This window comes from Aquarana catesbeiana, linkage group LG02, assembly GCF_042186555.1.
Source record: "Aquarana catesbeiana isolate 2022-GZ linkage group LG02, ASM4218655v1, whole genome shotgun sequence".
In the NCBI taxonomy this organism is placed as follows: Eukaryota; Metazoa; Chordata; class Amphibia; order Anura; family Ranidae; genus Aquarana; species Aquarana catesbeiana.
In genome coordinates, this window is record NC_133325.1 from 750,665,416 (window position 1) to 750,691,420 (window position 26,005).

The following is a 26,005-nucleotide window of genomic DNA, read 5'->3' on the forward strand; positions in this document are numbered from 1 at the left end:
CTGCAATTTTTAGCAGGACTGCGGCATTGCAGGGGACAAATTTGACCCCAAGTGACACTTTTTGGGGGCCAGTGACACCAATACAATGATCAGTGCTAAAAAAAAAAAATATGCATTGATCACTGTATAAATGACACTGGCAGGGAGGGGTTAACACTAGAGGGCGATCAAAGGGTTAACCGTGTTCCCTCGGTGTGTTCTAACTGTTTGGGGGATGGGCTCACTGGGAAAACACAGATCGCTGTTCCCGATTACTAGGAACAGCCGATCTCAGTGTTGTCCCGTCAGAAGGGGGATCTGCCTTGTTTACATAGGCAGATCCCCGTTCTGCCTTTCTGTACCACAATCGCGGGTGACCGGCGGAAGTTGAGTCCGCAGGACCCGCACGCGCTCCCCAAGCATGCAGCGCGCGCACAGTATCTCATGCATGAAACGACGTACAGGTACGATGTTTCATGCAGCTGGGCCGCCCTGCCGCAGTATATGTGCGGTGGGCGGTCCGAAATTATTAAGGTTTGACAAAAAAAAAACCCCCAAAAAAAACCGTGGAAGCTGGTTTTTATGCAGAGCGGCACCAAATTTTGCACTCTCCAATTTTTAGTAAATCCACCCCGATGTGTCACCAGGACTGAAAGTGTGGGGAAAATCCAAAATTTCAAGTTGTCATTGGAAAATGTATAGTTCAGACACTTGTTATGGTGACTATTGGCTAAAAGGGGATTTTTCTTATTTGTGAGATATTTTCTCATACTTTGTGTCCCAACAAACATGGAAAGGGGTTTTAACGCTTCCCTACTATATCAAAAAAAAAAAAAAAAAAAAAGTTTTGACTTTAGATATTGATACATTTTTAGGCTAGAGTATGAGAGCTTTCTTTGACTCAACCTTCTTGACTGTAAGAACATCACACAAATATTTGTTACGAAAATAGAGTTTATTAAAAAAACACCTCTAATATTTTCATAACTTTAAAGGTGCTTCTTCCCCCAGTAAAAACAAAAGAAAACAAAAAAAAAGTATGCGCTGTAATCTTTTTAAATTAGTTATTCAAAAAGTTACAGCAAACCATGGGAGGCTCATTTGTTCTTTTAATACGATGGCATTGTATTTCGTAACCATTTTAAATAGAAGGAAAGCCAATTATACAGTTCTTCAGAAACTATAACGAGGTCAATAAGCGGAAGCAAATATTTTACAGCTTAATGTACAACTCCAAAGCTCTACTCAACAAAAGTTCATGGTGACAAGGTGTTGACGTGCATCTTAGGATTTAGAAGCAGAGTCCTTTTCTGTTTTTTCAGCCGGTGATGATGCTTTAGGTTTCTTGTCTTCAGTGGGTTTTTTCTCAGAAGGCTCAGGTTTAGGTTTAGATTCAGGTTTAGATTCAGGTTTGGGTTCAGGTTTAGGTTCAGGTTTAGGTTTAGGTTCAGGTTTAGGTTTCGGTTTTTCCTTGCTGGTGTCAGGAGCAGGCTCTCTGGGTTCAGATTTAGCACTTGGAGGCTCGTGGTTTTCGGTCATACCAGGTTTACGATCAGGGAAATCTAGAAGAGGTTTGCGAGGTTCCCTTTCTCGTCCCCCAGACCACCTGCTCCTTCCTTCAGGTTCCCTATGTCTGTCACGGTCTGGACTTCCCCGGTCCCAGCTTCTTCTTCCACGGCCTCCCCTCTCATGGTCTTCAAAGCGGCCACCAAAGTGTTCTCGATCATCTTCATTACGACTTCCAAAAGACCTTCTTCCGAATCGTTCTCTTTCAGGATGAAAGCCTTGCCTTTCATTCCTATCTGGATGGAAGCCTGGCCTTTCTGGATTAAAGCCTGGTCTTTCTGGATTAAAGCCTGACCTTTCCGGATTAAAGCCTGGCCTTTCCGGATTAAAGCCTGGCCTTTCCGGATTAAAGCCTGGCCTTTCCGGATTAAAGCCTGGTCTTTCCGGGTGAAAGCCTGGCCTTTCCGGGTGAAAGCCTGGCCTGTCAGAACGGAAACCTGGCCTATCAGGATTGAAACCTTGTCTGTCAGGGTTGAAATCTTGTTCCTCATCCATCTCAGGATTAAATCCTTCCTCCTCTTCCATCTCAGGGTTAAATTCAGGTGCCTCCTCCATTTCCACATCAAATTCCTCCTCTGGCTCAGGATTAAACATATGACGATCATTTCGGTCAGGATTAAACCCATGTCTGTCACCTCTTTCTGGATTAAACCCATGCCTTTCACCCCGTTCTTGATTAAACCCACGTCTTTCATTTCTAAATGGTCTGCCTTCTCTATCTTCAGGACTACCTTGTCCTCCTCTTCCAAAAGGACCCTGTGGTGGATAAGGGCCTCTCATACTATGAGGTGGTGGCATTCCAAAACCACCTGGCCCAGGAGGACCTCTGTGTACCATATGAGGCGGCATTTGGCGGTGTGGCATTCCAGGGAATCTTTGCATGTGAGGTGGTGGGGGAACTCCAGGTGGTCTTTGAAGTGGTATTAATCCAGGTCTAGCCCCTAGAAGGCCTGTTGAAGGGCTTTGCAAACCAGGAACAGGGCCTGGTGCTCCATGTGGAGGCCCCTGGTATGGCCCTGTTTGGGGTCCTTGAGGTGGTCCTTGAGGTGGTCCTGGACGGGGGCCTTGAGGTGGAGCCTGTGATGGACCTGGAGGACCTTGAGGTGGACCATGTGCAGAGTGTGGAGGACCTTGAGATGGACCGTGTGCAGAGTGTGGAGGACCTTGAGGTGGACCATGTTCAGAGTGTGGAGGACCTTGAGGTGGACCATATGCAGAGTGTGGAGGACCTTGAGGTGGACCATGTGCAGAGTGTGGAGGACCTTGAGGTGGACCATGTGCAGAGTGTGGAGGACCTTGCATTGAACCTGGAGGCCCCTGTGATGGACCATGTGGCTGGTTTGGATGAGCTTGAGGTGGGCCAGGAGGACCCTGGGGCGGGCCAGGAGGACCCTGGGGCGGGCCAGGAGGACCTTGGGGCGGGCCAGGAGGACCTTGGGGTGGGCCAGGAGGACCCTGGGGTGGGCCTGTAGAAATATCTGTCGGAGGTCCTTGGGATGAAGCACCTTGCGAATCATCTACAAGACAAAACAAAATATATATTAATGGAAGTGAAATTGATATTCTGCAAAACGATATATAGAAACCTAGCATGGGGGAAACACGACAGTTACCAGTACTAAAGATGCTATTAATCTGGCTATTATGCTGGTCTTCCTGCTTCAATACTTTGATTTATTGACCCGGAAAAAATATAAGCAGATTACAACTTCTGTCTACTGATCTGCATACTTGCTCCAGGTCGTAACTAAAGAGTTTTAAAGTTTAGCATGAATGTCAGGCAACTAGCCTTTTCAGAAGGAAGTAAAAAATTGCAGATACCACATTTATTTGATAAAAGATCTCATAAAAGGTTACATTTTTGAATATAAACCTATATAAAATATAAATTTACACACACACACATAATATATATATATATATATATATATATATATATATATATATATATATATATATATATATATATACACACACTAATGCACTCTCTAATAGTAATCACATACAATAGCAAACTACTTTTAGTCATTGTAAATACAGGTGCTGACTTGAGAAGTCCAATCTGTTCACTATGAAATAAGCATACATTTTTGGCATCTTTATTTGGCTGTCTAAAAAGGGAGACTTTGGAGCTTAGAGGCCCCCTGGAAGTGTAATGTTACTGCTCTGTCAACTGCCTGTCTCCATGCAGATAATTTATGCTTTCTCCCAGCTCTTGAGTGTATATGACAGTATTAAAAAACAGTCTTGTACAGTGGTCATGTAGCAGCGGTCCTCAGGGTTCAAATGGAGTATAACCAAGGGAGTGAGATAAAGGCCCAGAGAACCCAAGGTATAATTCAAAAGAATAAGGGGAGAGCCCTTTTAGTGTAGCATGCAGGTAGAATTGATTGATTAAAATAATAGTGATTGATGTAGAAGTATTCAGAAACCTAACTTACATTTGGTGAGATTGTGAGGACTGTTGAGTAGGACATGCAAACTACGGGAGTGAATATTCCTGTCTGCCTGCAGGTTAGGGCTGGTCACTCTCAATGCCTTGGGGCCTCCTGATCCTTGAAGGGGGCCATCAGGGCAATATTCAGCTGCTTGTTTGAGAAGAAACAAAAACCCATCGGTAGTTCGAACTGCAGAGGTGCCCATAGGAACACATGTTGTGGTGTGTCTAGAAATGGATCGGGGTCATCGTACTGAATAAACATCAAATTTCTTTATGTGTATCGTGGCTCAAACTTGCCATTTCTTCAGTTTAATGGTGACAGATCTTGTTTTCTTGTTCTTCACCAGAGCATCCCTGTACAGAACAAGAAAACATCTGCCTCATCTTTAAAATTGAGGAAGTGGCTAGTTTTGAGACATGCAACGATTCTTTGGTGAAATAAAAAAATTGGATGTTCACTCAAAATGATGACCGGTCTGTTTTAAGACACGCTACGCCATACATTCCGATAGGAGCCTCTGCCTTTCGAACTACCAACAGGTTTTTTCTCCTTCTTAGACAACAATCTATAGTTGTTTACACTCCTTTAAACCAAAGTGATCTGTTATTTGGCACTGTCAAACACATTCTGGGTCAGAAAATAGTAACATTAAATGTAAAACAGGAACAAGTTGTTACCCAAGTGACCACCATTTATTCACCAAAGACATCTATTTGATCACTATGGACAACCATACACTAGTCCCCATTTTCTGGTGTTTAGTTTTTATTTCCATTTTTTATAGTATTTCTCAACTCTGGCCATTGGCACTAACAATGTCTATTTCCAGGACACAGAATCTCTAGTTAAAGGGTAACTCAACTTATACAAAAGAAGCAGAATATATTCACTCTGCAATGTAAACCACCTCTTTGATTAATGCTTAAAGGTAAGCTCTTTCCATTTTAATCATCCAAACGTGCAAACAAATACTTTTTTCCCTTCCAGGTGATTGGGTATTCAAAGTAAACATTGTTTCTAATTAAATTAGGTGAACACTCTATAATCCTCAACCTCCATATGTATGACTGTAAACCAGGTATCAAGACAATAGTTTCCATAGAATTCTGAACATAAGCAATTTTGGCAAAGTTTACAATAAAAATAAGTTGCAGCAAAATTTAAACACAAAATACTAATAAAAAAAAAAACCAAAAAAAAAAAAAACCTCAGGACAGCACTATGGGAAAAATATTTTGTCTGAAAAAAAAAGAAACACACACACACTTCCTGATCCCAAATGGCTCTTCAAGAAACCCTAACACTGATGGTAATCTCATAAATACAAGGCTCATGAATAAACACAAGAAAAATAAAGTCTGTAAATTGATCCCAACCTTACCAAGGTCAGCTCAACTGACAGCACCATCTCTGTGTAAATAACTGAAAGGATACAAACAGGTCATTTCATGATGGATTGTAGGCCAAGTGTATTTAATAATGCTATGATGCAGTTTAAAAAGGGGAAGTCCATCCTGAGCTTTTTAGGCTGGGCTTCTCCTAAGGGTCACAGGAGTGCAATTTGTTTTGCACTCCTGTGACCTGTTTTCAGCACATCACTGCCATCAGTCGAGGCAGCGCGCCATCCCTACTTCCAAGTCTGGATCCGCCAGCTGCCTTGATTAATGGCAGTCTCAGCGAGTCGCTGAGATGGCGGCTCCCCACACCTCCATAGCTTATCGCTCCAATGAATGTGGAGAAGCATGTGGACACTCAGGCCCAAGACCTGTCACATGGGAAGGTCACATACTGCCACATACCCAGAATGCACAACTTTACAGCAAAGAAGTGAGGGCTCTGATTGAGTGGAGAGGCAAAAGAGCAGTGGTTGGGTGAGTAGGCTATCAGCAGATACAGTCACTTCAATATCAACACGAAACATTTAGTTTGTAGCGAGAGCTCGAACCCCAGTCAGATTGATTATTTGATTATATGTCCCTGCTGGAGATTTTTCCACAACACACTCTTAAGCAGCTGATAGCCCAACTAGCAGGTTGAATGAAAAAAAAAATAAAAACAAAAATAAAATAAAATAAAATGGATTCCCACATACACACAATGTGAAGGGGAATCCTCCTCACTGAGTCTTTGTATTCTGACAGCAGGGAGATGCCCCCACCATCAGAATACACTGATTAGCACAGCCAGCTATAGCCTTTGGCACTGATGGAGCAGGAAAAACCCAACAGGGTGGTTGTACAGAAGTGGATCAGTGAATCAACTTCTGTACAACCAAAGCACCCATACATGGATTTAAATTCAGCCGGTCCCTGCTGAACCAGCCAAATTTTAATTCATGTATCGCCGGCTTTACATGAGATGCAACTGTACTGCTCTTTTAAATGAGAATTTTTACAATGGAGGAATATGAATCACATCACAAAAAGGTACTGAGAGCACTTTAGTGGCTAATCTACGGTACTTTTTATACATTTATACAAAGAAATATTTATGATTAAGCATATCAAATTTTATTTCAAAACTTAACACTACATTATTAATAGCTCAGTATCATGCGATTGAAAGCTTGCTGCCCCTGCCAGTACCAGAAGCAACAAATTTCACTATAGGAAACCCTGTACTAGGAGAAATATGCCATTGCCAACCTACTTGTAAGAATCAAAACCAAAGATCCCAAGCAGTCATTAGAAGAAGCTTTATGCACTAATCTTACCATATGAAAGAGGTGTGGGTACTTAATACTCGCAATCCTAAAAGGCTCAAATCACTAAGCTATATAAAATTATCATACCTAGTGTCAATTTCAGAGTTGCATGATTGAAAACCAAGATAGATTTTCACAAAAAAAAAAAAAAAAGTGTTCCTTCTTGGTAAACAAAGTCTACAGTGAGGCACATTTATCAAGCAAATTAGTAACACAACTAGACATAGATCAGGCTACCTTTCATTTTGAAAGTGTATCCAAGCGTTTTTCTCTGTATTTGCAGCTTGTGTCTGTAATTTCCGGCAGCCAACTTTGACAGATTTGCAAAGGTCTGAGGCAGAAGTGGTCAAGGCTCTTTTCTGTCGTAGTTGTACTTCAGAGCAGAGGGGGAAATTTATGACTCAAGCTGTAGCCTTGTTAAGTAAATCTACCTCCCTGCTCTTGTTTGCTGGATGGCAGAATTGACAGATGTACCCCAGTGTGGTATAGTTACCTAATCCCGTATTTCCATGGGCCTGCCTCGGTGAAAGAACCCTACATGCTCCGAGACAAACTTTCTTCCCTGGCCCAGAGTTTTTCTCAACCTCCGCTCATCTCCTGGGCATTAAAACTATCATTCTTACTTCCTAGTAGTCAATCTTAGGCTGGCCAGAGACGGTACAATTTTATTTCCTTCCACCGTGGAAGGCAGCAAAGAAAAATCACTAAATTTCCAGATCAACACAGTTAGAATTGTATTCTGTCAGTGGTGGGGCGCAGGGAGCATTCCCAGCCAGCATAATGCAATGGTTACTGCTAGTGGCTATAGCAGCTGGCAGTAACCATATGTAGAAAAATCTGACATGCTGGTTGTACCCAAGTTGATCGATCAACTTGGGTACAATCAGCCTGCCCATACATTGTTTAAATCTGGGGTGGTCCCTGCGGAACCGTCCAAGAGTCAAACCATCTATGGCTGGATTTAAGCTGGGCACGTGTGGATCAAATTTTAGGCATATCTGGCTAACGCAGCTGAAATTCTATTTGTGGGAGGCTCTGCCGGCACCACCAAGCTTGACAAACTTTGATCTGAAGATTGAAGGAGCCAGGCGGAAAAAACTGTCAGCTGAGCAGTGACTGCAACAAATCAACTGTAGTCACTGTTTGGGTATTTTAACAGCCACGGGCACCAGCTGTCAAAATGTATTTGCTTGCTGGAGAGATTTGTAAATTTGCACTGTTTAGCGGTTGCAAACTCTTGTTAACCACTTGCCGAACGCCACATGTACATATACGTCGACAGAATGGCACGGACAGGCAAATGGGCGTACAGGTAACGTTCCTTTAAATTTGCCGACGTGTAGTCGCCTGCGCGCCGCTGGCATGCGACTCTGCCGTGAGCTGCCGTGGGTCCCGCGGACTCGATGTCCGTGGGGATACCCTCGATCGTCTGACGGAGAGGAAGAAGGGGGAAATACTGATGTAAACAAGCATTTTCCCGTTCTGCCTAGTGACAGGACACTGATCACAGCTCCCTGTAAATCGGGAGCGGTGATCAGTGTCGTGTCACACATAGCCCATCCCCCCCCACAGTTAGAACACATCCCTAGGACACACTTAACCCCTGCAGCGCCCCCTCCTGGTTAACCCCTTCACACAGTAATCAATGCATTTTTAATCGCACTGATTGCTGTATAAATGTGAATGGTCCCAAAATAGCGCCAAAAGTGTCCAATCTGTCCGCGATAATGTCGCAGTCACGATAAAATTTGCTGATCACCGCCATTACTAGTAAAAAGAAAATTATTAATAAAAATGCCATAAAACTATCCCCTATTTTGTGGACGCTATAACTTTTGCGCAAACCAATCAAACGCTTATTGCAATTTTTTTTTTACAAAAAGTATGTAGAAGAACTGAAGAAAAAAATTTTTTTTATATATTTTTTGGGGATATTTATTATAGCAAAAAGTAAAAAATATTGCTTTTTCAAAATTTTCGCTTTTTTGTTTATAGCGCAAAAAATAAAAAACGCAGGGGTGATCAAATATCACCAAAAGAAAGCTCTATTTGTGGGGAAAAAAGGACGTCAATTTTGTTTGGGAGCCATGTCGCACGACCGCGCAATTGTCAGTTAAATCGACGCAGTGCCAAATCGCAAAAAGTGCTCTAGTCTTTGGCCAGCCAAATGGTCCAGGGCTTAAGTGGTTAAAAGAAAAACAAAACAAAAAAAAAAACACCTCCACCCAGTCTTCCTTTCCAGGTTTGCACGTTCTAGCGATTTTGAACGGCCGTGTCACAATGGCATTGCTCTTGCTCATGTGCACAGAAGTCATGATCGCGGCACATTGCGCATAAGGCCTTATCCTTTAAAAGTTGGCTACAAAGTTAATTCAGTATGTAAATTGTGCCTTCTTGGTTGAGTGGAGCAAAGGCATACGCACGCTGCATCACACGGTGGCATATGAAGTGTGCAGAGGGATAATTAGGAACCACAGCATTGTGGGATGAGGCGGAAATATTCCCCAATTTTTAAATGACTATACCTTATACTGTATTATTATACGTAGGGGGATTCTGGGCACCTGATGCAGCCACTCCTGGAATAGCTGATACACTAAAATAAATTTTCAACTTTTTAAAAGCCAGGTTTGTTTTGAGATGGGTTTTGTTCTCTAAATTAATTCTGGGTTTGAGTCCTGTCCTTAAAAGGGAAATTGAACTGTGGAAGTTTTACCCAAAAAACAGGCAGAAGGCCAAAAAAATAGTCACCAATGTTGCCCATGGTCTCCCTGAGCTTTACCATGATTACTGACTTACCATGCTCTGCTCTGCACTGTGTCTGTATGGATTCGGCCATCTTGGTCGTGTTTTGCTTCATGTCAGAGCCTGCAGCAATGAAGTAAGAATCACATTACTAAATCTCCTGAGACTAACAGTCAGAGGTAGTAATGACTCAGATCTGCAGATATACAGCTATAAGGCCGTGGACACAAGATTACCTAGGCACACTCATATCAGAAAGTGCACTGAGATTTTTCAGGAGGACTTCAAGAAAAAAAAAAAAAAGTAAAATTTCAGGTTACTACTAATTTAATATTGTTAAATGTTCCCTTTAACATTGCAATTCTTCACTTTTTGAGTTCAGTTCCTCTTCAAGCATGGTCATTTGGCTGTTTTATAGGTAGAAGGCATTAACCTAGGGAAAAGTAAAACCACAACTTCATCTACCGATATCCACCCAAAACATATTCTATGGATCACTTTATTTTTAGTGCACAAATCTGTGGATTCCTAGTTATTCCCCAGTTGATGCCTCCATCTTGCCTTTCACACAGCATATTGAAAGTAAAGCCAGGTTGTCAATCACAGCCATAATATTAAAGCGGAGTTCCCGCTCGTTGTGCTCCTTCCCCCCACAGGTGCCACATTTGGCATCTGGGGGGGGGGGGGGGGGTGTCAGGATACCTGTCTTACACAGGTCTCCTGTTCCCACTTCTGGGAGCCTCAGCCGCGGGTATTGACGTCACCACTCCGGGCTCCCTCTTCCTCCTTCCCTGGGGCAGTAGGAGAGAGGAGCAGAGTGCATGCGCAGTAGGGTTCCCGGCGTGAAGCTGTAAGGCTTCACAGCCAGGTTCCCATACTCGCAATGGAGGCGGCATGCACCAGACAGCTGATGGAAACATCAGCTGCGGTGCCGACTTTGCTGGACTCCAGGACAGGTAAGTGTCCCATTATTAAAAGTCAGCAGCTGCAGTATGTGCAGCTGCTGGCTTTTAATTTTTGCAGCAGTGGGCGGACCTCCGCTTTGAGGACTTCTGTGCTCTTCCTGTAACAGTCGTGTCACTGCTCAGCAAACATCAGTGGCCAGAAGAGTGCTTAGAGATGGACAGCTTTGCTGCTGACTTGACAGAAAGCAGAATGAAAGCTGAATGTGAATACAAGTATAATGTACATTTTATGGAAAGGCGTGCATATTTGCAAAATAATTCGATTTGCATAAAATAGCACCTGAATCTCTTGAAATTAGCTTGGTACAGCAGCACTGAAAATGGAAGAGGGAGGGGCAGCCCTAGGAGCCAGACTCTGCTCTCTTTTGTCAGTATGTTCCCTGAGGCAGGTGTGCATGCAACCGAGTTGATGATTTGGACACTGGGGGTGGGAAGGCGACATTACCGTACTACTTAAGTCTAACAGGAAAAATTGTGTCATATATACTGGATTTTTTTGAGTAGAGAAGGGAACAAAAATAAGGGAAAAACATAGGACCTTGGATACAGGCAAAATGCCTTAGGACAGCATAGTGAAAAGAGGGAGAAAAAGAAGATGAGAAGAGGAGGCAGAGAAGAGGAAGAAAAGGAGTGGGTAGAGAACACCGCAAGACAATGCCTTATACCTGGGACCACAGAACTCCATAACCATATTAAGGGACTAAGGAATCTGCACAATACAGATTTAATATTTTCCCTGGAGTTGAACTTTATAGATGGCATGAGTGCCTTTATCATACAGGCACCCATCTCTTCACTGCCATTAGGTCTGATGGTTGCTCTGCATGTTCATATAATACAAGGCCATTAGACAGGGTGGTTCTACTACTATTGCTAAATATATTTAGAGATGTATAGAGTAGGTTCATAAACATCAGGATAAAGTCAAATGTCTTCTGTTCCCTCCACAGTCAGATCCTCACTGAATCGTTGTTGGAAGTTCTGATGTTCAGAGTGCAAAGTAGCCACATCGTTCAAAGAACTGGAGGCTTTCAATAGTGCAAAATGTCACAGTATAGAACTTAAATGATGACATTCCAAGGACTGAAATGGTTTTGTATGCAAAGGTAAGCATTACCACTTTATTCATAGGTCTTCAATGCTGAGATCATTAGGGGGATATATTGTATTTAATTCCATTTTTCCATCTTACATCCTAAATGCTTTAAGGGGGGTATAAAAACATTGCTGCCCAATCTTTTTGCAATTTTTACAAACAGAAGTTATAATGCAGTCATATAAATGGTATGCTATGAAAAGAATGGGTGGGGCAGCAGACGGCAGCTGCAGCACTGGGTACATGTTACATGTTTCACCCTAAAATCAGGCAAAACATGTAACATGTTCCCAAAGGTGAAGGTATCCTTTCAATTACAGAAGGTATATTAGTTTTAAAATGTTGCACCAATGTTACCAGGTTATGTGACATGCATTTCAGAATTTCTTGACATATACGTGAAAGTTTTTCTAAACCATTTCAAATATATCCAAAACTGAATATCAAAAAAGTCAGTTGAAGTAGTATTTAAGTGATATTAACCACCTCCATCCGGGCCATTTCTGGCACTTCGCTCCTACACTTAAAAATCATAATTTTGTAGTAGAAAAATTACTCAGAACCCCTAAACATTATTAATGTTTTTTTTAGCAGAGACCCTGGGGAATAAAATGGCTGTCATTGCAACTTTTTGTGTCACATGATATTTGCGCAGCAATTTTTCAAAATGCGTTTTTTTGGCGTTTTTTTTTGGAAAAAAAGTTTCACAAATTAAAAAAACAAAAAACAAACACTACTAAAAGTTAGCCCAATTTTTTACTTGTCATGCTTGAAAATAGCAATCGATCGTGGAATGGCGCCAAACTTTGGTACTCAAATCTCCATAGGCAACGCTTTACATTTTTTTTTTTACAGGCTACATGTTTAGAGTTACAGAGGAGGTCTTGGTATAGAATTATTGCTCTCACTAACATTCGTGGTGATACATCATATGTGTGAATTGAATGCTGTTTACATGTGTGGGCGCATGAAGGTAAAAAACCTTGAGCCTCTAGAACCACTTTAAAGCTGAACTTTGCCCTGAAGTCAATAAGAACCCACATCTATCCTCCAGGCTGGAAAAACCGAGATAAAAAAAAAAAAAAAAAAAACAGGACGATCTTGGCTTTCCAGCCGAGTACATGGCAGCATTTACAATTACCAGGCCAGACGTGGCGTCATAACGTCACGCCCGGACCTCCAAGAGTCATAGAGCTGACCGGGGACCATCTGTTCTCCGGAAATCTCTATGGTCAACTTCCGTTGCCATTCATACACAGAGCCGTGGCTCAGCCCTACCCCCCTCTCTCAATAGCTCACTGGCTCCTGCGGCTGTCTCAGCCAATGAGGAGAGAGTCCCCGGAAATCCAAGGATCTCGTGCACATTGATGTATTGCAATGGGGCTCAGGTAAGGGGGGCGGCTGCTGCACACAGGTTTTTCATTTTCATCCAAAGAATGCATGAAGGTAAAAAACCTTGAGCCTCTAGAACCACTTTAAAGCTGAACTTTGCCCTGAAATCAAAGATTTGCGCACAGAAAGGATTTTTTTTGCAAAAAATATACATAATTTCTCTTTTGCAATACAGGTGTTTTACCTTCTCCCTCACAAGATGCTTTAGAATGTACACTGATCTTCGCAGCTCAGTGTAAATTCTTGTGTCAAGATGATAAATCTCCCATGCACCTACACAGTAGTTAGGTCATACCAGCCAATCAAGATGGCCGTGGGACCCCATACACAGAGGTTGCATGACTGTGCCCACCCAGCCATACTGGCATTGGTGGTCCTTAGCACAGCTCCTGAGTGGTCACAAGGCTAAGGACCCTGGGCACACTGCACATGCACGGTGCCAGAATATGCATGCTCACCATAAAGGCCAAACAGTCCTTCATGTGCCAAGACAGCTCCAACACGTTTCACTCCTCACAGAAGCCCAGTCATAGGAGTTGAGTGAAATATGCTGGGGATGCATTGGCACCTGATGGACTATCTGTGCATGGTTAGGAATATTCAAAACCTTAATGATAGAGTTGCTTTAAAGTATAACTCCTGAGCTCCTGCCAGTTTTTATTGCGGTCTGTGTCCCGTTAGGGATTGTCACCCTCTCTATTTATCATGATCATTGAAAGTAAAAAAGAAAAACCCAAATTTTAGGTTGTCCCCGGAAAAGCAAAAGAGGGGAATCTTCCAATGGGGACACCATTTCTGGTGACCTGGAGGTACCCAAGGAATTCCCTTTGCAGGGATTTACTCCCACTTCCTGTTTGGCTATAGGACATCAAGTAAAAGGGAAATCTCCACAATGGGACACAGATGGGAAAAAAACCCTTCCCTGCTCTATCCAAAATGAAAAAAAAAGTTTTGCCTATAGTTCTACTTTAAGTGTACCTTTAATATAATACATTTCCAAGCGGTGATCTGCCACAATACATTTTTTAGGTCATGCAATGTATGAACAGTGGAGAAATTTGGATACCAAATGATAATACAGAAAAGACAATGAACGTAATAAGAACACACATATCTCTCTCTCTCTCAGAGATCTATCTATCTATATATAGATAGCTAGCTCTCTCTATATATAATGAGATTATATAATTTCTCTATCCATCTATATCTATGCAAAAGTTTTAGGCAGGTGCAAAGAAGAAATGCTGTAAAGAAAGCTTTGAAAACTATATATTTGAATTTTTGTTTAATTAAATTGGCTAAGTGAGCGAACAAAAGTAAGAGCTAAATCAAATCAATATTTGGTATGACTGCCCTTTGGCTTTAAACCTGCAACAACTTGCACAAAGTCATATTTTGTAGGATTAGAGTCAGGTGTATGATTAACCCATTATACCAAGCAGGTGCTAAGGATCATACAATTTCATGTATGTTGTCATTAACTTAAACAGAGCTGTGCATGAAGCCTAAAACTGGATGAGGAACAGCCAAAATTAGCTACTACGAAGGTGAAGTTGTGGAAGACAGTTTCAAGTCACAGGTTATACACCATGGTAAGACTGGAGCACAGCAACAAAACACAAGGTAGTTATACTGCACTAGCAAGGTCTCTCCCTGGCAACAATTTCAAAGTATACTGGGATTACAAGATGTGCTGTTCATGCTCATTTGAAGCACAAAGAAATGGGAAACCTTAAGGACCATAGATGCTGTGGTCGGCCAAGGAAACAATGCAGTGAGTAGATGAAAGATACATCATGTTTACTTCCCTTCGACATTGGAAGATGTCCAGCAGTGCCATCAGCACAGAACTGGCAGAAACCAGTGGGACCCCGGTACACCCATCTACTGTCTGGACAACTTTGGCCAGATGTGGTCTTCATAGAAGAATTGTAGCCAAAAAGCCATACCTCTGATGTGGAAATAAGGCCAAGCGACTCAGGTATGCACAAAAAAAAAAGTAACTGGGGTGCACAAAATGGCAGCAGGTGCTCTGGGCTGATGAATCAAAATGTGTGATATTTAGCTATAGCAGGAGGCAGTTCGTTCATTGAAGGGCTGGAAAGCAATACAATGAGTGGCTGCAGGCAACAGTGAGGTGGAGGTTCCTTGCAAGTTTGGGGCTGCATTTCTGTAAATGGAGTTGGAGATTTGGTCAGGATCAATGGAGTGCCCAATGCTGAGAAATACAGGCAGAAATTTAGCCATCATGCCATACCATCAAGGGAGGCATGTGATTGGGCCCAAATGTATAATGCAGTAGGACAACGCCAAATATACAACCAATGTCATTAAGACCTATCTTCAGCGTAAAGAAGAAGGAGTCCTGGAAGTGACAGTTCGGCCCCCAGCAAAGCCCTGATCTCAACATCATGGAGTCTGTCTGGGATTGCATGAAGAGAAAAAGATTTGAAGTAGCCTACTTCCACAGATGATCTGTGGTTCGTTCTCCAAGAGGTTGAGCTTCAAAAACTGTGTGCAAGTGTTCCTAGAAGAATTGAGGATGTTTTGAAAGAAAAGGGGGGGGGGGGGGGGCCACATCCTTAAAGCAGAGCTCCACCCAAAAGAAAGCTCCACTTGTTCGCACCCCCTCCACTGCCCCATTTGGCACTTTTTTGGAGGGGGACTTGGTTTTGACAGGTCCCGTTCCCACTTCTGAGTAAGATTGCTGATCTACGACATTTTCACACACCCCCCCCCATTGCCTTCTGGTACACACAGGTCCCAGAAGACAGTGGAACCATTCAGAAAGCGCAGTGTGAACAGCGCTTGCACAGTAGGAAACCAGCTGTGAAGCCTTCACTGCCAGTTTCCCTTACAATGCCAGCGCCTGCACCCCAAAGCAGATTTAAGAATTGGCTCAGGTTGCTGACATCACGGGATCCTTGGACAGGTAAGTGCCCTTATATTAAAAGTCAGCAGCTACAGTATTTGTAGCTGCTGACTTAGTTTATTCTTTCTCCAGAGTGGAGGTCCTGTTTAATTTACAGCATTTTCACACCTGCATACAAGTTTTGTACAATATATCTACACACACACACACACTGTATTATATATATATATATATATATATATATATATATATATATATATATATATATATATATATATATATATATATATATATATATACACACACACACACACACACACACACACACATATACATACACAGTTGTGCTCATAAGGTTACATACCCTGGCAGAATTTATGATTTCTTGGCCATTTTTCAGAGAATATGAACAAAAAAAACATTTTTCACTCATGGTTAGTGTTTGGCTGTGTTTATTGATGGCAACAGAAACTACCCAAATGATCCTGATCAAAAGTTTACATACCCCAGTTCTTAATACCGTGTATTGTCCCCCTTTAACATCAATGACAGCTTGACGTCATTTGTGGATGATCTCTTTATCTTCTCAGATGGTAAAGCTGCCCATTCCTCTTGGCAAAAAGCCTCCAGTTCCTGTAAATTCTTGGGCTGTCTTGCATGAACTGCATGTTTGAGATCTCCCCAGAGCGGCTCAATGATATTGAGGAAACAGATGGCCACTCCAGAACCTTTAGTTTATTCTGCTGTAGCCAATGTTGACTTGGCCTTGTGTTTTGGATCAGTCATGTACGTCCCATGCGCAGCTTCCTGGCTGATAAAAAAAATTACTGGAGGAACATTTGCATTTAACATACTGCATTCATCTTGCCAACAATTTTGACCAAATTTCCTGTGCCTTTGTAGCTCACACATCCCCAAAACATCAGCAATCCATCTCCATTACTTTCATCGTAGACCTTGTTGACTCTTCTCCAAATGTAGCGCTTGTGGTTGTGGCCAAAAAGCTCAATTTTGGTTTCATCACTCCAAATGAGTTTGTGCCAGAAGGTTTGAGGCTTGTCTCTGTGCTGTTTCGCGCATTGTAAGTGGGATACTTTGTGGCATTTGTATAGTAATGGCTTTCTTCTGACGACTCGACCATGCAACTCTCATCTTTCTTCAAGTGCCTCATTGTGCATCCTGAAACGGCCACACCACGTTTTCAGAGAGTCCTGTATTTCACCTGAAGATATTTGTGGGGTTTTCTTTGCATTCCAAACAATTTTCATGGCAGTTGTGGCTGAAAGTTTAGTTGGTCTACCTGACTGTGGTTTGGTTTCAACAGAACCCCTCATTTTCCACGTATTGATTACAGGTTGAACACTGCTGATTGGCATTCTCAATTCCTTGGATATCTTTTTATATCCCTTTCCTGTTTTATACAGTTAAACTACCTTTTCCCACAGATCGTTTGACAATTCTTTTGCTTTCCCCATGACTCAGAATCCAGAAACGTCAGTGCAGCACTGGATGAAAAGATGCAAGGGTCTGTCAGGAGTCCAGAAACTCATTGACCTTTTATACACACAAATTACAAGCAAACAGATCACAGGTGAGGATGGTTACCTTTAATAGCCAATCAAACCCCTTTGCGTCAACTTGTGTGCATGTTATCAGGCCAAAATCACCAGGGTATGTAAACTTTTGATCAGGGTCATTTGAGTAGTTTCTGTTGCCATTAGGATTTAAAAAAGAGTAAACACAGTTTATTGATAATAAATGGCTTCAGTGAAACACTAACCATGAGTGAAAAATGTTTTTGTTTTATCATTCATATTCTCTGAAAAATGGCCAAGAAATCAAATTCTGCCAGGGTGTATATATATTAAAAAATTACACGTACTGCTTGATACTTTAACCGGCTCACACAGATATACTGCGGCAGAATGGCTCCCCTGGGCGAAACCCCATACTAAGTAGGAAAACCAATATGTCTCCTCTCCTAGTCACTCCCACCCCCCCACCCCAGTTAGAACACACTTAACCCCTTGATCGCCCTCTAGTGTTAACCCCTTCCCTGCCAGCAACTTTTATATTATATTTATAGCACCGATTGCTGTATAATTGTCAATGATCCCAAAAAAAAAGTGTCTGATCTGTCCGTCGCAATACTGCTAAAAATCGTAGATCACCGCCATTACTAGTTAAAAAAAAAAATAATAAAAATGCCATACATTTTTCCCATAGTTTGTAGATGCTATAACTTTTGCGCAAACCGATCAATATAAGTTTATTGCAATTTTTTTTTACCAAATATATGTAGAATATATATTGGCCTAAACTGATGAAGAAATTTTTTTTTTTTTTAATTTTGGGGATATTTATTATAGCAAAAAGTAAAAAAAAGTTTTTTTTTTTTCAATTGTCGCTTTATTTCTTGTTTATAGCGCAAAACATAAAAACTGCAGAGATGATCAAATACCACCAAAAGAAAGCTTTGTGGGAAAAAAAAAAAAAGACAAATTTCATTTGGGTACAGTTTCGAACGGCCATGCAATTGTCAGATGAAGCGACGCAGTGCCAAATTGTAAAAAGTGCTCTGGTCAGAACTAATCTGGAAATATTATAAAAAGGCATTGTTGTACATACTAAAAGACTTGTCAGCAAATGTAAACTCTTGTTATCTACTATAGGGCCGCAAAAACAGGTCCAACGCTTTCAGATTTTGTCATTTTAACTATATTTTACCACTGACGCACTGAGTAAGCCTACCCGAAACTCTCCTCTCTACTGTAAGTACGTGCAACGTAGGCTTTAAGTTGACTACACAGTGGGTATGTGGCAAGACAGAGTTTAGCCAATTACACTAGATTTATTGAAGTTAATTGCCTTTTTATATTCCCTGGAGCTATGAAAGTCTATAATTTTCTTTAATATTCATATCTTTGTCATAATCTAAAAGTCCTAACTAATGGCAACTTTTGCAGTAGTTTTTATAGAACAATGTCAGTGTGTAGTGAAAATTGTAGCACTCCCCAGCATTGGTGGTGATCCCTTACATTGCAGGTTAGTAATAGAAGGGCTCCCAGTACACTGGTGATTAGTTTTCACTCAAGAAGCCCTAGCAAACTCTGGAGGAATCCTGGTTAAGACTGCTATGGACATACTTAAATATTTGTTTCCAAGATTCTGCATTCTAGATGGAGGGATGTATGTATAGATATTCATGATTGTATGGGACACAAGGAAATATAGTCAAGCATGACATCTCAGTGGCAAACATCAATAATAGCTTACAGTTATAGGAATTAAGAAACCGATGCAAAACCACAAAACGTGTATTAAAGGTGTCTAAACTACATGATTTCTTAAATTTATCAGTATCTTAGAAGCAAGTTTCCACACCATCAATTACAAAAGCACAGCGGGAGAGATTCCCATGTCCACGTTGCTTGTGTGGGTGCGGGAATCTGGAGGTTATTTTCCCTCAACCCGCTGGTTGAACACAAAAAAAAAAGTAAAAAAAGGGAATGTATACACCCAACTTAATATGTAGGGCAGGGTCTGCGTGATTGGATACAAATAGAATGGATTTAGGTAGACCCTCACAATACATGTTTTTGTTTAATTATAAATGATTGTGCAGAGAATGTACAATTCGATCAGAACTGAAGGACTGAGGCCTTTGTGAAATCATCTTAATTGAGCTTGTTATTGTGCACCATTGTGTTATTTTTAAATTACTTCTAATTTACATGACATACACTCAACTTAAACCTGGTTAAAAATATGTACCATAAAGCCCAACGGAAACCTCACATATGTTTATCTCTTTATAGTTCTGTACCCCCACACGTTAGGCTTTTTTGACAGGTTTTTGCTTGGAAATAGGTCCTAAAATTATTTTTCCACTCGGTGAAAATGCTGCTTTCTGTCCCCACACTGCAGTGCTCTGTGCTGGCACAGCTAACAGCCACATCCAGCACCACAAGTGTCTTCTAGAGAAGCAGAAAGAATGCACTAGATCAGGTCTGCAGCCAAATGCAAATTACCAAATGCAGTGTTGTCTACCTCTGGTGCCCATTGGACCGTACAACCATATATGCACCGATCAGCCCCAACATTATGACCACCTACTATAACCTGTTAAAGCATGGACTCTATTAGACCTCTGTAGTTATGCTGTCGTATATGGCACCAAGCCGTCAGTAATAGATCTTTCAAGTCCACCTTCGAAACATGTTCCACCCAATTTTAGGGTGGACCATGTAACATGTTCCTGCAGCCATTCGGAGATCTGCCGCCTCTATGTGACAGCAGTACAGGGAGAAGTTCCCCATACCAGCTGTTACATTTTGAAAAAAGTGTGGCTCCGCCCACTTGGCCACATCATTCATTCTCAGAGTTCTGTAAATTAACTACCGACATCTTTTGCTGATGTCGTCTTGTAGTTCTCAATGAACTACCAGGGCACTGTTGAGCGCTCTAATAGTTCTTTGATTCTTCCGGCCAGTGTACAAGGACAGTCTGCAGGAGTCCTGCATGGCACCAGTAAGCTATTGATCGCTGGTGCAATGCCTTCTAGGCTCCAAAAACAAAACAAAAAAAATAGTAAATGCAAAAATGTACACATTGTTTTTTAAAAGTTTAACTTAGTCTTTAATTTCTGTAACCTGCCTGCGAGGCAGGGCCTCAATGGATCAGACTTGTGCATTGGACTGAGATGTGGAGACTCTGGAGGCCATGCAGCCTCATATGCAACAAACTTAGCTGCATTGTGTGTTCTGACTCCTTTTTATTGGAACCAGCATGAATTCATCAATTTGAGCTACAGGAGCTTTTCTATTGTATCAGACTACAAGGGCAAGCTTTCACTCCCCATGTGCACCAATGAGCTTTCGCCACTCAGTACCCAGTCAGTTTTTCTTCCTTGTACCACTTTTGGTAGGTTCTGACCACCGCAGACTGGGAAAATCCCATAGGAGCTGCAGTTCAGGAGATGCTCTGACCCAGTCTATTACAATCCAGGCCCCTGTGAAAGTTACTCAAAATATTTTATTTTTATTTTGCATTCAACACAAACTGTCTAATATATCCCACCCATTTAAGTCCCACTGTAATGAGATAATCAATGTTCACTTTACCCGTCAGTGGTCGGCTGTTAGCTGACCGGTGTAGACTGCCCACACACAAAAAAAAAAAAAAAAAAAACACATGTGGACTATGAAGATGTAAATGGTACAGTGCTCTTCAGAGAGAGTGTGTGTGTGTGTGTGTGTGTGTGTGTGTATATCGCCATTTGGGCGTTAACTATTTAAAGTATTTATACGCAAAAATAATTATATGCAAGGTAGCATTTAATGTCTATGTCCTCCAGCTTAGTAGTTTCACATATAATTTTCTGCAAGTGGCTAGACATACCTTTGATCCATACCGTAGTAAAAACTTCCTTGCTTGCAGTGACAAAATGTTCATGCCCTTTGAAAATACTCAGCAGATTGTATTGTAGTTTCAGCACACAGCAATGTCTGAACGCTGTATGGCCAGATCTTAAGCTGTAAAACTTACCTAAACAGCACCTCTCTTCCACAGGAGTTGATAGTGGTGGAGATATCTTTCACAGCTGCAGAAGACCGAACATTGCGAGCATTTCTTTTACCCCTTAATATATAAACCTCACTGAGGTTGCCATACTGGGGAAATAAAACCGCTACCCTCCCACCCTTATGTGTGCTTCCATATTCAAAACTCAGGGTTTACAGGCTTTGAGTTAACCTATACATAGGACTTTGACCAGTAAACACCTCTATATACATCATGCCCATTCTTGGACATGAGCTAGTACAGGCCCCAATGCTTTATGTCAAGCTGTCAGCAAGGTGCTGCAACTATGCATAAGGGTACCCAGAACTTACAGAAAGTGATGGATTCAGATGAGTGGACGATCATTACATGAACAAGCATTTATTCAAATGAGGAGATATGTTTGCACTTATAAATGATAACTTTTTTGTGTTATATTGTGCTGAAATATATATTAAAAAAAAAGTTGTTGTTAAGTTATGATTTCTTAAGTGAAGGGCTCAATTCTCCATCCTAAACATCTGTTAAGTTTTGGTACTGACTGAAGATATTTTCCTTCACCATACACTTGTTTAGCTGATGTAGGTACTTAGCCTGTTTGCTAAATATGGGCAATCACAGATAATCATTCAAAACTTGAGCTGAACAACCAGATGCAAAAAGAGGTCACTGCAGTATTCAGATGATGACTTCCAGGTATATTTCTTGCCATCCAATCAAATGTTGACCGCAGAGACCGTACACAAAATATAACCAAAACACATTTCAGTCTTTCAAGTCTTAATTCAGAATGAATAACGTAGAAGTAAAGGCTTGCTATAGGCAAGTGTTAAAAATATTGCCTGCCCCCTCCTCCTGCCTATGCTGTAGATCCTTTTTAAAAGATCTGTAGAAATCTTGTTTTTAAAACCCACGCCAATAAGGTCATGTGATTGATAAGCAGCCGTAAATGGGCAGGAGGGGGGAGGGGTGGGTATAGCAGTTACAGCAACTCTAGGAGCAAAGACCACATGGAGCAAGTTGGAGCTCCTGAAGTTATCACCCTGAGCACAATAAACCTGTCATATGTAAATAATAGCAATAAGTCTCAGAGGTGGCATGTACCTTGTTGGACTGAACTCATGGAATGCCTGCAGTTTTTTACAAAGTAACTGATTAGAGTTTGGCTTTAACCGTTTTGCTGCCAGAGTCTTTTTTGCATAAATTTTAAACAGTCATTTTAGCCCTCAAGATTAATTCATTAATAATGACAAGCAGTGAGAGGACCATCAATCAAGGACACAGACAGCAATGGAGAAGCAGAGAAACACTGCTAAACACGCATTAACGCCAATGCTAAAAGCGTGTTTTTACAGCCACTATTCACTGGTGTCAGTACTGGCTTTCCAGCTCAGTTTTCTAAGTTACTTGACTAAGGCTAAATTGACTGCTTCATATAATGGGTACATATAAAAAATACAATTTCTGTATTTTGTGCTGTATAAAGATCTACTTTAATCGCCATCAATAATGTGACACACTATGTTTAAAGTGAAACTTCAGTCAGAAATGTAAAGTTCTGCTAGATCACTTGATGCTGATAATGAAAAACATTAAAAATGAGTATACGGTTTAAAATCAGGCAATACACGGTCCACCCTGCTCTGCACATGCTCAGCTGCTCTCTATTTTTCAGCACTGTGCCTAAAATGTAGAGGCTGATGTGCTGACACAGCCGAAAGATTTACTGCGGCTCAGGAGCTCTGGGCGTCAACAAAATGGCAGCCTCCAGCAAGAAGTAACAGGAGCTGCAATTTACAGCACACGCCCCAATCCTGGTCGCATAATGCATTTTCCCTGCTTAAGAACATTATCACATTATGGGTAAAGTTCCGCTTTAATATGTCAAGCTATGTGTAAGGCCTGGTTCACACCTAGGCGGGTTGCAGTTTCCAGGGGCATTTTGCAATACACATTTTTGATCCATTGAAGTCTATAGAACCAAAAACTAGAAAAAAAAAAAGTACCTGGCCCTTTCCATAAAATGCACAGATGTGACCATGACCCATACTGTAGCATTTTGCAAAACTGAAAATGCACTAAAGAAAAAAAAAAAAAAAAAAAAAATGCATAGGTAAGAACCAGGCCTTAGTTGTCCCCGTGATCCTTTTGAATTTAAAAAATGTCAGACCTTTACCTAAAATTCAGCTATGGCAGGAAGGGTTTGCAATCTGCTATGACTATGTGCTGAACCTTCTAAGCTAAGCCTTGTTACTTCATAGTTGCAGCGAATTGATCCCTCACCAGTTAAACAAAATGTTTAATGTATATGTAAGTTTTTACTGGGGGTCTGTGTCTCTGGATAGATTCAGCCCTCTTGTCTCCAAAAACATTTGCGTTGTCACTAGACAAAGGTATGGGTAAGCTATCCAATTGGGACAAAATGTTCTGGTAATAAGTCATAGATAGGAATTCCCCTTGTTTTAGGATTCTTGTCATTTTCTGTTGCATATCCAGGACAGGAAGTCAAAGGAAATCTTCCCAGCAGGACGCAGAAAAAAAAAACAATAGTAGTTCTAGCTAACCTAACCTTTAAGCTATACTATCCAACGCATTAGGTAAACGTGCTTTCTCCATACCCAGCAAAGAGATTGCCACTCACACCTCTCCCATACCTTAAGCTTTAAGCACTTACATGGTAATGGTGTCAGACATAAGCAAAAAGGAAAAATGTGTGTAGATCTATGCAGTTGTGCTCAAAAGTCTTTTTTGAAGGATAGTGATCATATGAAGCCATTACCACATAGTTTGGCTTTTTTATAAATCAGAAAGCAGCCAAATGACCCTGATCAAATGTTTATATACCCTGGAATGTTTGGTCTTGGTACACATAGGTTAAAATGGCGATTAAAAAGGTTAATTTCCAAAATATGTTTTTTTTTTTTAATTGCAATTACGGTCTGTGTATAGTCAATGAGATTGATAGCTCTCACATGAATGCACTGAGCAGGCTAGATACTGAGCCATTGGGGGCAGAAAAGAACTGTCAAAAGGACCTGCCTAACAAGTTAATGGAACGTTAAAAAGATGGAAAAAGGGTTTAAAGAGGTAGATAGCCAAAGCCTTGAATATGCCAGTCAGTACTTTTCAATCACCCATTAAGAAGTGGAACATGTGGGGATCTCTAGATGCCAAGGTCAAGCTAGACCAAGGAAGATTGCAGCCACAACTGCCAGAAGAACTGATCGTGATACAAAGAAAAACGCACAAGTAACCTCAGGAGAAATACAAGCTGCTCTGGAAAAACAGTGTGGTTGCTTCAAAGAGCACAATACGACACTTGAACAAAAATTAGCTGCATGGATCCAGTTGCCATAAAGAAGCCTTTGATGAGCCAATGCTACAAAAAAAAAAAAAAAAAAAAAAAAAAAAAGCCTGGTTACAATATGCCCAGCAACACCTTGACTTGCCTTACAGCTTCTGACACACTGTAACCTGGACTGACGAGACCAAAATAGAGCTTTTGGGTCACAACCATACATACCAGCACTATGTTTGAAGAGGGAAAAAGAGTATCATCCTCACTGTAAAGAACAGTGGTGGCTCTCTAATGTTTTCAGGGTGTGAGAGCTCCAAGGGCATGGGGAATCTTGTGAAAAGTGATGACAAGATGAATGCAGCATGTGATCAGAAAATGCTGGCATGAAAGCTGCACATGGGACGCTCTTGGACTTTCCAGCATGACAATGACCCCAAGCACAGGGCCAATTTGACCCTCCAGTGGTTACAACAGAAAAAGGTGAAGGTTCTGGAGTAGCCATCACCGTGTCCTGCCCTTCCTATCATCGAGCCACTCAGGGGCTAATTCAGGGGTCTCAGACAACTTTTACAAAAGACTGAACACTGTCATTGATGCTAAAGGGGCAATACACAGTATTAATAACTAAGGGTATGCAGACTTTTGAACAGAGGGCATTTCATTTGTTTACTTGTCACCATGTTTTGTTTTAGGATTGTGCCTCTTATTATAACCTACATTTGAATAAGAGTCCTATAAGGAAAAAAAAAAAACAAAGGTGTGTTTTGCCTGCGCACTCATGCCTGGCACATACTGTATATTACCATTTCTCCAAGAGTATGCAAACTTTTGCGCACAACTGTATATTAAAAACTACTGTAAGCTCTCTTTTTTTAACTACTGTAAGCCTTATTCCTTACATTTCCAAAATACACAAACACCCTCCCATACTAAAAAGGACCTAAAACTAGCCCAACCCTCATTACATCTTAAATACTTTTAAACTACAGATGCGTTTTTATAATTATCCACACACTACTCAAGTATTGATTGGCCATCATTTTGGATTTCTTAATAGAGGTAGGTTACAATGTGCAAAGACAACCACAGTTCATGTGTTCATTTCATAGCTTAAGAATCAGAACAAGCGACCCCCGCCACCACCCACATGGTGTCGAGAACACATTCCCAAAAAGGTGTAAAATCCCCTTGTGTGCATCATGTAAAAAAGGTACCTGTGACCAAGGACCACATAGGTTCAATTTCTTACCATAACTGTTCCAGGAACCAGTCTTGTATGTGAAATGCCTCTCATAATTAAGCCAAGATGAAAGGGTTGTTTCACAACAAATGTGTTCCTAAGAACATTACCTACTAAGGTCACCTGTAACTGTAAACTGAGCCTG

General features: G+C 41.3%; 1 protein-coding gene across 3 annotated transcripts in view; it reads right to left on the reverse strand.

Moving 5' to 3' along the window:
- Nucleotides 1-915: 915 nt before the first annotated feature.
- The window catches only part of SCAF4 (SR-related CTD associated factor 4), a 117,167-nt gene continuing 92,077 nt past the window's right edge, over nucleotides 916-26,005 (reverse strand). For 2 of the 3 annotated variants that reach the window (XM_073617114.1, XM_073617113.1), the window contains exons 20-21: nucleotides 9,490-9,558; nucleotides 916-3,062 (exon numbers count right to left, since the gene is read on the reverse strand). In XM_073617114.1, the coding sequence (XP_073473215.1) occupies nucleotides 1,264-3,062; nucleotides 9,490-9,558 (1,868 nt within the window). In that variant the 3' untranslated portion in view covers nucleotides 916-1,263. The remainder of the gene's footprint in view (nucleotides 3,063-9,489; nucleotides 9,559-26,005) is intronic. The other variant, XM_073617115.1, reaches the window with a different exon arrangement.